Here is a 12182-nt window from a genome sequence, read left to right on the forward strand (position 1 = left end):
AGTTTTGAGAGGTATAAAAATGATTATCCCTTCTTAAAAATATATTTATACATATATCATCTACTTTACTATGCTTTCGAAAGTACGTAGACTTTTGTATACATTTTCAAGTTGTTTTCGATGCCAGAACTTTAGAATCGATGATCGATTTTGTTAAACTGGATCTAGAATATTTGAAATATTTAGAAATAAATTTTGTGATATTTGGGTATAATTCACCTTGTGCTCCAATGAGTATAAAATCAATTATTTTAATGATTGTGGTGAGTTGTTTATAAGTTTAATGGTATAAAAATATCCAAAATATGTGAAATTTTAATAAAAAATTCTTCCATTTTAGTGTCATATCATTACTTTTTATAAGGTTTTTATTTTCATCCTTTAATTTTGAGTATTTTTTTATTACTAGGCAATTAATATAAAAAAATTACGAAATTTATTTTCTAAATAATTTTAATATTTTAGATCAAATCTCACAAAGTCAATCATCAATTCAAAAGTTTTAGATTTGAAAACAACTTGATAGCACGGAAGCCATCGTATAGAAATAGGTTGGTGTGCTATCATTATCAAGTCATTTTCAATGCTGAGACATTTGAATAGAGGATCCTAAATTAAATTAATTTATTGAATATATTTTGCAGCTATTTTAAATAAAATTAATTTTTTCTAATATGGTAATAAAGTCAAATTAATATGAGGCTTAGTTTGGTATTGAGACCTATCTAACGCTATTAGATAAAATGGAGTTGAGGAAAAAGCATATATAGGGATATGCTTCTGTGTTCTCCGGAGGGATCGCAGAAAATATATCGTAACTGACTCATCGCGATATGTGGAAAGCAATATTGCGTGCGGAAACAAACATCATATTTTTTCAACATACTTTCTCACCGTACGTAACGCAATCTCCCCGCAATCCCAAATGAAGCTTGAATCTCCACCACTAGAAATTCATTATTTTTAAATAATAAATATTATTATAATTAATTATATTTATTTATAAAATAACTGATCAGGTAGAAATCTTTGTAAATAATTGCTATAAATCTTGTAATAATGAAAAACTAATTAATATAATTTACATTATTAAAACGGCACAAACTGTTAAAATAAAATAAATTTTACAATAATTTAATTTTAATATAATTTTTATTAATGTAATAGAATAAAATTATTGTAGTGCCATTCAGTTTTATAAGGTCATTACATTTTGGACCATGCAGTTATAAATTGCAAATGGGTACGTACGTATATATGCCAATGCCAAATAAATAACAAATTTTCATGATTTTCTTATTTTAGATTTTTTTCCCTTTTTATCTTAAAGTAGTATTACAAACATAAATGTTTTTTTATTTGTTTAAAATTTAAATATATCAATTTTTTTTTTTGTCGATTACTGAATTTTATTAAATAAATGTCGAATTTAATCCGAACGCCGAACTTGTGACTGCGACTTCAGGTGTACGGCATCACACTAGTGACTATGGTGGGCTGCGCCGTCGCCTCCGGCCTCTCCCTCGGCTCGACCCCGCAGTCCGTCGTTGCGACCCTCTGCTTCTTCCGCTTCTGGCTAGGGTTCGGGATCGGCGGCGACTACCCCCTCTCCGCCGTCATCATGTCGGAGTACGCCAACCAGCGCACGCGCGGCGGGTTCATCGCCGCCGTCTTCGCCATGCAGGTTGGTAGTCGGCCAAAATACACCGGTTTAAAATTTTCTTATTCATTTCTATTTTTTTATATCCGATCTATATCTGAATCCGAAGAAATATTTTATGCATGCATGCACATATGAGTTCGGACCTTTTATATATATATATATATATATATATATATATATATTAGTATAATATGAGCTATAATTTCAGACTTTGTTTTGTATTGTACGTTGTTGATTTTTTTTATCTTTTTTAAAGATCAAAATTTTATTTAAGATCAGTTTGGGAGTGTATATTCTTGATTGGTTGTTATTTTGTATTTAAGTGTTTGGCAAAAAAAAATTATTTTAAAAGCAATTACTAGCCCTCATCCTGCTGAGATGAATTGCAAACTAAACAACCATAATAAAAAAAAAAAAATTTTACTCACCAATATATCTAATTATATAGAATTAACATTTTAAAAAAAATGGTTATTTCCTTGTCAAATAAAGCCTTGGCAATGTATTCTTTTGAGAGAAAACTATAGATTCATTAACTTATTTGTTTGTTCTAGGTGTGTATTGAAACAAATGTGAATATATTTGGTATCTAGGTAGTTTTGTATTTGTGTACTCATAAAAAAAAATGTAGCTTTTAAGGCTAGGTTTCTTTTAAAATCCATGCATACAAACTTTAAGAGAATGCTTCTAAAAGTGAGTGTACATGTTACATCCTCTTCGTCCGCTATGTGATTCATATCTGATCTGTGCACACCCCTACATACAGGGATTCGGTATTCTCGTTGCAGGCCTCGTCGCCATGACCATCTCGAAGCTATTTCTGATAAAGTACGATGCGCCGTCGTTCCAGCAGAGCCCGACGCTGTCGGCACAACGGCAGGGCGACTTCGTGTGGCGGATCGTGCTCATGCTAGGCGCGGTGCCGGCGGCGGCGACCTACTACTGGCGGATGAAGATGCCCGAGACCGCGCGGTTCACCGCGCTGGTCGAGGGCAACCACGCAAAGGCGGCAGCCGACATGCGGAAGGTGCTCGACGCCGACATCGCCGCGGGGGAGGGGGGTCAGGTGGAGTCGTCATCGTTATCGTCATCGCCGTCGTGGAACAGGCAAAACCAGCCGTACGGATTGTTCTCTAAGGAGTTTGCGGCGCGGCACGGCATGCACCTGCTGGGGACGACGACGACGTGGTTCCTGCTCGACGTGGCGTTCTACACGATGAACCTGACGCAAAAGGACGTGTACTCGGCCGCCGGGATACTCCCGAAGGCGTCGCGGATGAACGCGATCCAGGAGGTCTACGAGGTCGCCAAGTCCATGTTCCTCGTTGCCCTCTTCGCCACCGTCCCCGGGTACGTGCACAGACTTAAACACTACAAGAAAAGACGCTTAAAAAATTTAATGTGAATATATATGACATATGTTGGCTTAAATGGGCCAATATTCTATCCTGTGACGGAAGGCTAGGTTAGGCCAAGTCACGTTTGAAATGATGTGAGGCTAGATAGGCTGAGTCACGTTCGAAGTGGTCGAGTTACAATTGAGATTCGTGGACGTTGTATTTGTATGCTTTAAGTGAATTGATTACGTATTTTTACTAATTTGAGCTTTTGGGATTAATAGTTAGCGCCAACGATCTGACAAGATACATATTCACAGGTATTGGTTCACTGTGTTCCTGATCGACCGGATCGGGCGGTTCGTGATCCAGCTGGGCGGCTTCCTGCTGATGTCGATCTTCATGGCGATCGTGGGCGGGCTGTACACGAAGCTCCGCGGCTACCAGTGCACCACCTCCAAGACGGGCTTCTGCGGCGGCCACCCAGGGGAGTTCGCGGCGCTCTACGGCCTGACCTTCTTCTTCGCCAACTTCGGCCCCAACAGCACCACCTTCATCGTCCCCGCCGAGCTCTTCCCCGCGCGCTTCCGCTCCACGTGCCACGGCATCTCCGCCGCCGCCGGCAAGGCCGGGGCCGTCGTCGGCGCCTTCTGGATCCAGAACTACACCGTCGGCGGCGACGGCCGCAAGGTCCGCGATGTGCTCATCGCGCTGGCCGCCGTCAACTTCCTCGGCTTCCTCTTCACCTTCCTCGTGCCGGAGACGAGGGGCCGCTCGCTCGAGGAGATCTCCGGCGACGACCAGATTTACGCCGCCAACGGCACCAACAACAACGGCGAGGATGAGGAGAAGAAGAAGGCAGCGGCAGCGGCGGCGTCCGTGGACTACAGCAACTCGGTTGTGGAGACGATTGTTTAGCTCGATCGATCAAGAAATAGTGATTCAGGAAGAAACTAATACGATTTATTTGTGGAACTTAATTACGTAATAATAATAATAATTAAGAAGATTTGTGATATCATCGTAAAATATGGGGATTTGTAATAGTAATATAATTGTAAGTTCGTCTTGTCTTGTGTGTGTATTTTCACAGTGTAAAACCCTCCGTGCATGCGTGCATGCATGCATAAATCTGATCATCTGATGTTATTTTTTCCCCTATTTGTCTCTTTTTGAATTAATTGATATCGCAAAATTCTTTTTTTTTCCTTTTGTTTGAGAATAAAAATGCTTTTGCAGTGTTATTGGTCGGTTCGCGGAGAGGGCGGCGGCGCGGCCGGATTTGAAGGCGGGGTCGAGGATGAGGGTGGTGAAGGTAGTGAGGTAGCAGAAGGGGACGAAGCATCACCACACTAGGAGTTGGTGTGGAGGAAGCGGAGAGAGAGAGGGAGGGCGAGAAAAAGGGTCAAGAGAGAGAGAGAGAGAGAGAGAGAGGAATATATAATGTTATTTTTGTGATATCTGAATATTTAAAGTACATATGTAAATTTTAAAAAATAATATTTATTTTGAAATTTTTATACAAAAATTAATAATAGAAAAGCAGATAAAAAATTTTGAGTTGAAAATAGAAGATCATCTCTCTCAATATATATGTAAATATATATATATGTGCTGTTTGATTAATTTTGAATTGACAATAGCTATGCTAAAATAACAAATCTGGTATATTTCTAAACTTAAATCAACCAAAAATAGTCAAATAACTAGATTCCAAATAAAAAAAATAAAATTTTTAAAAATAATTTAACAATGTAAAAGTGGAGGTCAAAAGAGTTGAATTTGAGTCTCAAATTCGGACGGAATAACTTTACAATATGATATGCAGCTTTCAAAAACTATTTATCCAATTGGAATTGTATGTCGAAAACCGACATCCAAACAAAAGATTATAACCGTTTAAAATTTTGTCGCGTTGATTTTAAAAATTATCGAATTCAACGGGAATTGCGGTCCAACTTTGTTGAGTCACACTTTTCCATAAACTCTAAGCTCTAATAGTTGTACCATTTTATAAAATAGATTCAAATTATAAAGTGTTTTTGATGTGCTTATATTATATAAAGATTAAAGGGTTTAGGATAAGCTTTAGTGTTGGTAGTTTAGAGGATATTTGTGGTAGATTTATGTGGGTAAGAATAATATTTTTTTAGATTTAAAGGAACATGAATAATAATATTTTGAAGTTTTAGAGGGTTCTGTTTGTAATTGACATTTGAAGTAGCAATAAAATGCGGGAGGGTTCAGGTTAAAGTAACGTCGTATGCTGAGGGGGATTTTGTAATTTAGCCTAAACTTTCGCCTTAATATCCATCGTCGGCTCCGGGGGTGCGCACGGAGCTTCGCGATGTGCGACCGCGCGCCACTGCGGCCGCCGCCGCCGCCGCGCGATTTCCGAACCCTGGCTCGGAGGCCGCTCCTCCTCCTCCTCCTCCGATCCCCACCCAATCTCAACCTACGCAATCCCCGAATCAACCCTAGCCCATCCCTTTCTACCCAGTTTCTCCGCATCTCCGGGGCGAAATTCGCCGCCGCGCGTGCCCCATCGAGCGCCGAGAGCGGCGGCGGCGGCGGTGACGAACCCTCGGATCGAGAGCGGGGAAGCGGCGAATCCGTCGAGGAAGCGGCTGGATCGGTGGCGCCCTCGAGCTTCGATTTCCTCGAGCTGAAGAGGGGGGCGGAGACGGGGGAGGGGGAGTTGGTTCCCTCCGATTCGGAGGGTTCGAGGGCAAAGGGAGGGAGGAGGGGGATGATGAGGAGATCGAGCTTGCTGGCGAAGCAGGTGATCAGCGTTCGATCTGCGCGCAGCTTGGGATTCGTCTCGCAGCTTTGGGTCGATACGACATTGGTAATTGCCTTAATCATTGGCCTAACAACTCGTGCATGTTTTGCTACTGCTTTAGTTAAAAATAGCAAGTCTAAAGCTTTTGCTGTGGCAGGGAGATGAAATGAGCTTTTAATATTTCTAAAGCTGGAATTTGGAGCTTCTGCATCTACCGGATTGTTTGGCAAATAGAATAGTTTAAAGCTTTTATTGTGGCGGGAAGTAAAAAAATTTGATTTTGAGATCCGAGAGCAAAAGCTCCGATTAGGAGCTCTTCCATTTTTGCTGCAGAGATGAGCTGTTTAGGCGGTTTCAGTGTAGTACTTCTAATAGCACACTAATCAATCTACACTTCATTGAGCAACACTATTCCCTATATAAGGGCCTTTTTAAGTTTCTGATGAGATAGCTGTGGAATTTCAGTTCTTTGCTATGTGATCATTTATTCAAGATCATTCATACCAGGATTTGGCTTATAATGCTTTTAAAACTAAACTAGTCATTTGGCCTTTCAAGTAGCAGTACTCATCATTTCCTTCTATTGGAGAAATATAATGTCTATACACATCGGAGTTGAATCTGCACTATCTGCTTGTTCGGCTGCTATCAAGATCTGAACTTTTTAATATAAACCTATTTGAAATTTGTCACAAGGGTGCGCAGCAGGCTTCTTCTTGCATGGCTTGTGATTTCTATTGTCATGTATAGAAGAGGGGTGATTTTATAATATCTTACTCTTCATTTTATTATTATCTTTAGTGGATTTCATATGTAACATTTTGATCTTCTGCTAGTAGTCATGTTTTATGCTTTGTTGTAATAATAGTCTGCTCTTTCAGAAGTGGTGACTTTATTTTTCTTGTGTTGGCATTTTACTTCAGTGGGTTGTAGCTTTAGTGGAAGTGAGGCCAAATTTGCTCTCGGGAGAAATTGAGAAGTTCCTTCTTGAGGATATATATCAGGTAAAAGTTTTTTCAGATATATGTTTATTACACTAATTATAGTGTAGCCACTCTTCCTCTTCTTTTTTTTTTCCTGTACTCTCTATTTCTCTTTTTGGACTCTTTATTTATCTAGTGGCATTCCTAGTGCACTTCTAACTATTAAAATTGTGCATCATTCAGATTGAATAGTTTGTCTATGACACTAAAGGAATAGTTACCATCTTGTTCCATGGATTGTTGATCACTTGCTACCTTCCTGTATTGAGTTATTATTAATTGTACAATTGTTTAAAGTATGACGAGATAGGTGGCTTTATAGTTTGGTTTATCCTACATCTCACAGATTTACAATTGCTCTAGTATAGATATATTAAAATACATCAGAGGGGTGAGTTTGGTAAGTTGAACCACTTTATGCGGACAAATATTTCGACAAGCAATGCAGCAGAGATCGGACTTTCATTATTGTGAAATAAATTTGATTGATCAAGACACACTTTACGAGCTGGGGAACAAAGGTTCTGACAGGTTAAATTTAGAAAAAGAACCTGCATCACCCTTTTCAACTATTCATTAATGCTAGCTTCGGTTGAGTGTCAAATTGTCAAAAAATAGCAAACATATCTTATTAGCATTTTAAGCACTTAATTGGCTCGAGCATTTGTTTGGTTAATTGACTATTCAGCAATAGCATTCTTTCTTCTGAGAGTTATCTTACTTCTCCTGGTCGTCTTATTTCTAGTTTAGCATTTAGGCTATAGTAATATTTAAACCAAGTTCTACTGGTCATACTCAGTGTTGATCTACCTGTGAAACAACCGTTGTATTCTAAAAGCTTAAGCTATTAGAGAACGGTGTTTATATATTTTTATTTTTAACACTCCCCCTCACGTTTGGGCTCGAAACTTTTTTAGTTGGCCCATGACGTGGGCTTTGAATTAAATGGGAGGAAATTAATATGCTAGGAGCCTGGCGTGACTCGAACTCAGAACCTCCTGCTCTAATACCATGTGAAACAACCGTTGTACTCTAAAAGCTTAAGCTTTTAGAGTACAAGCTTTTAGAGTACAACGGTTGTTTCACACTACCAAACAAGTCATAAATCATAAGAGCAACTTAATGCATTATTTGTTGTTACGTTTTGGATTTTCTTCCCTCATAAGAGCAACTTAATGCATTATTTGTTGTCTTGTTTTGGAATTTCTTCCCTCATGACCACACCACCGAATGCTTTTCTCCCTTCCTTTTTCTAGTTCTTTTTTTTCCTTATAGTTGTTGCATGTGGAATTTCTTTTTCTTTTCTTTTGTCTTTTTTAATCTTTTTGTTGTTCTCTAGTCTGCTATATTGAGATAATGTAGTATCTATCAAGCGGTTTCTTACTGCATTAACTTTGATATACTTTTGCATATCCAAATATTTTTATCATAGTAAATTTGCAGGTCGGGGACGTTGTGCTTGTCCAAGATGAGAGTGTGATAGAAAATGAACTTAAGATGATCGGCCTAGATAGTTTGGTATGTCGGTTTAGTTCTAGTTGAGTAATGTTTTGCCTACTATTAACAAAATTTGTTCTGAATTTCTCAAGATGTCTTGGGCTAATCTTTTTATTTAGGGGCTTTTACATATATCCTTACAAAATCATCCATTTACATTTCTAAACTTTCTGAAATTAAAATTTTATGCATAGAACTTGAAGGGGTAATTTATTACAGAATTCTCTTCCTAAGTTGGGACTTGGGAGTCACCCAATTCATGGGAGAAGTTTCTTTTGTATGACAAAAAGGTTTTTAAGAGAGGAGAGCTTTTTTAAGTTTAAGGATATATGTGTAATCAAATTATTGAAGGGTGTAGACAATTATTCAGTTTTTGTTGGGCTATATTCGTAAATAGATAATCTTGCAGACTAATTTATGTAAAAATCTTTTTTGTTTTAAGCAATTAGTAGTTTTAATTATATCAGAAATGCTTACTATTTATTGTTTGTTAGGTAGGATACAATGTTGTAACATCAGGTCGGCAAAATGTTGGTAAGGTGAGTTTAGTTTTCAAACGTATATGTCGTGAAATTTCCAATAATATTTGTGAACCAACGAAATTTGTTCCTTTTTCTATTTTTAGTCCCTAAATATTTTCCTTTCTACTTAAAAGGTTCGTGGCTTTACTTTCAACATAAATTCAGGGGCTGTGGAGTCGCTTGAGCTTGACTCCTTTGGCTTTTCTATCATCCCTGCAAGTTTGGTAATTGATGAAAAAAGCCCTTTATTATAAAAGTGAGTTTGTTAACTCATGCTAGCTTTTGACATTCTGCCACAATACTTCTCCTTTGCAGGTGAGTACGTACTCCCTGTTTGTTGAAGACATCCTTGAAGTATTTAATGACACCATTTTAGTGCATGATGATGCAGTTTCTCGAGTCCAAAGAATAACAAAGGTTTGTATATCAACATCTTGTTGGATAGGGTGGAGAACAAGTTCCCTAGAGGATGTTTACCACTTAATAACTTAAATTGGAAAAGTGCAAAATATGATGGAATTTGGCTAGAAATAAGCACTTTGATAAGGCATACGATCCCATCTTTATGAAGCGAATCAAGTGTTAGTGTTACTTTCACACTTTACGGCTTAAATTGCTGGGAGATAGCTTCTAAATATGCAGTGCATTTTAGAGCAGAATTGGTGTGATTGCAAAAGGAAACCTCAGAGATCTTAATATATTCCTTTTTTTTTTCCTTGGGGAATTCTCGAATTTAAATAATTGTGTTTATATTATATTTCCTAATCTTTTTAAGAAATTGTTTCTCTTTGTGAGCAGTTTTGGATTGTAGGAGTACTAGGCATCTGATGGACTGGGAAATTCTTGTTGATTATTTTCATTAAGTGTTGCTCCTCTTTAGGAGGAACGTAAGACTGCAGAAATCATATAGAAGTTGAATCTTCGAAAATCATGTTGAGTAATTATGTGAAAATCATGATAAGCTTGATTTTCTTTTTTTTTTAATTGTTGTTTTTGTTTGTTGTACTAAAGAAATTGCATACCCTTCTTATGTTGTAGGGTATCTGGGACACTCAAAATAAGCATGGACATGGAGATCAGAGTGGCGAGTATTACAGATTCAGGAGACGTAGCGGGGACAAGTTTAGGAGAATGAGAAATGTAGATGATGATGATTGGGACCTTCCTATGGATTACTAACAAGGTACCAAATTTCCAGATATTTTTTTTTTCATGTATATAAATTTGTAGTGAAGATTTCTGGTTAGTGCTGATCTCTACTAAGTTTTGATTGTTTTCATTGGTACTTGTAATAGCTTCAATCCAATTGCATATCTATTTTGTGTAATAGAATTTTTTTTTTCTTCTTTTATAATGGGTTAAAATCATTATAGTCCACTTCCTTCTTATTATTACCATGTGATCCATTATCGTAATCCTCTAACCTATTTCTTACTTCAATCTGATACATAAAGCTTGATTTGATGCTAAAGAACTCACTCATTTTCTATTGTTAGAATATTTATTATTCCATTGATGACTATTTATCACTGAATTGAACACTGTAGGTGATAGTTGTTGCACCAAATCAAACTTAGTAACATCAGATAAACAGCGAATTATTTTTTAGGCAAATCAGGAGTTGTGGGTTTAGTTGCTATACTGAAACAAGTAGTGGGTATTTTCTGCATCAAGTTTAAGTGGGTCAAGGTCTATAGGCTGCTTGTGATTTTAAACCGGTCAATAAGTTGTATTGAGGTCCAAGTGGTGTTGAGGGCTCCTAACGCAATTGGGCGAAGAGGAGATGGGACAACAGCATATAAGGATATACTTTTCTGTTTCTCGATAGAACTGCTGAGAATATATCGTAACTGATTTACTGTGATTCACCGCAACGTGACATTACATATGGAGACAAATGGAGTACTTTTTCATCGTGATTTTTAACTATGCAGTATAGTTTCTCTGCAATCCCAAATGGAGTCCTAGCCAAGTTTACTTCCTATGTTGTTTGAGAGCAGTTTCATGTTGTTTTCTGAGACGCACCAGCTGCAAATGAAAAGTCCATAATTACTGTTATAGGAAGCTGAAATTTTACTTTCGGCTCAGAAGCAGTAGCTCCAATTTAGAGCCCCTGCTTCTGCTGCAGCATAGAGTTGTTTAAGTCTTATTTTAATGAAAAAAGGCTATTTGTATTTTGTTGAACTTCTGCACCAGTGCTTTCCGGGAGCTCTAGGGCAAACCAGGTACTGGTACTGCAATGGGGCAAATTGCCATGGAATATTGTGGCTAATGGGGGAGTTTTGGTGACATCGAACTACACTCCGTCGAAGCATGGGAATGAATTCCTTCTATGTGCGGAGGAACTCGACATCCCTCATGGAGGGCGTGATGTTGCGAGTTCACGCTGTACGGAAAGTTGCTGGCGCGTTCGGAACCCGCCAAAGTCTAAATGGCAATCATTTCCAAACATCTGCGAACTTCGGTTTCACAAACTCGTCGCTGCAGCCCCGGGCTCTCACTTATAAACAAACACACCGTGATTTGTATCTGTAGGTCCTATCATGTGTCATGAGAATTTTTGTAATGTCATAATAGTCACATCGGATAGAAAAGAGATTCTAATTGGAAATATAAGGTCACGCACCCTAGTAACAATTTGTATTATACCTGAATATCAGTCGAAAGTGTGAGAGTTAAATGTCATGCGGGATAAAGTGCTATGCCATGGGATCGGTGAGAGCCACTTTTTGAACCTGCAAGAATTACCTTTAGAAATCTTATATCGTCTGATAATTTTGATCTATATGATTGTGATTTAGGTTTGAACCTAAGGAGAACATCAGGATCTAGAGTCTAAACGGAAAAAATCTATAATACCCCTCTGAGGAGAGTCTATAACATTCCAATAGTTCCACATCGGTTTCAATAGTAGTCCGAAACACTACAATGGGGAGAGTTTATAATACCCCAATAGTTCCAAATTGGAGAAAATAAAATATGTTCTGATTAGGAATATAAGGCCACACACCCCAATGGGGCGTCTATAACATCCCAATAGTCCCACATCAGTTTGATCGGCCGGAGTTTAAAATACCCTAATAGGGAGAGTTTGTAGCACCTTAATAGTCCCATATCGTAGAAAAAATATATTCTGATTAAGAATATAAGACCCACACTCTATTAATAATTACTGGGCTTAAGTATTTTGGATGGATGGTTTAAATCTAATGAGTTATTATTACTAACGGATCGGATTGTTACAATTCCCAGCATTCAACTTATTTCTTTTCTTTATTTTTTGGTATTCATTGCTATCTAAACTGGGTGGTCAAAAAAGAGTTGGAATAAAAATATATACAGACTTTTTTTTTCTTTTTTTTTTTTTTTTTCCGGTGTAGTCACAAATGTTGTATCAAT

The 12182-nt window shown here is 37.9% G+C and overlaps 2 protein-coding genes across 3 annotated transcripts in view; both read left to right on the forward strand.

Moving 5' to 3' along the window:
• The window catches only part of LOC109719868 (probable inorganic phosphate transporter 1-3), a 6964-nt gene extending 2803 nt beyond the window's left edge, over window positions 1-4161 (forward strand). Inside the window, exons 2-4 of the mRNA XM_020246699.1 lie at window positions 1466-1684; window positions 2430-3013; window positions 3321-4161. Of these exons, the coding sequence (XP_020102288.1) occupies window positions 1466-1684; window positions 2430-3013; window positions 3321-3918 (1401 nt within the window). The 3' untranslated portion in view covers window positions 3919-4161. The remainder of the gene's footprint in view (window positions 1-1465; window positions 1685-2429; window positions 3014-3320) is intronic.
• LOC109720591 lies at window positions 5269-11479 on the forward strand. Of its 2 annotated transcripts, XM_020247820.1 has the most exons (8): window positions 5270-5848; window positions 6706-6786; window positions 8209-8283; window positions 8757-8801; window positions 8918-9007; window positions 9099-9200; window positions 9822-9966; window positions 10980-11479. In XM_020247820.1, exons 1-7 carry the CDS (start codon window positions 5348-5350, stop codon window positions 9960-9962), a joined length of 1035 nt encoding a protein of 344 aa, XP_020103409.1. In that variant the 5' UTR covers window positions 5270-5347; the 3' UTR covers window positions 9963-9966; window positions 10980-11479. The 2 variants fall into 2 exon arrangements, with proteins under 2 accessions (XP_020103410.1, XP_020103409.1); XM_020247821.1 differs by lacking the exon at window positions 8209-8283 and having other exon boundaries at window positions 5269-5848.

Source organism: Ananas comosus, linkage group 14 (genome assembly GCF_001540865.1).
Source record: "Ananas comosus cultivar F153 linkage group 14, ASM154086v1, whole genome shotgun sequence".
NCBI lineage: Eukaryota > Viridiplantae > Streptophyta > Magnoliopsida > Poales > Bromeliaceae > Ananas > Ananas comosus.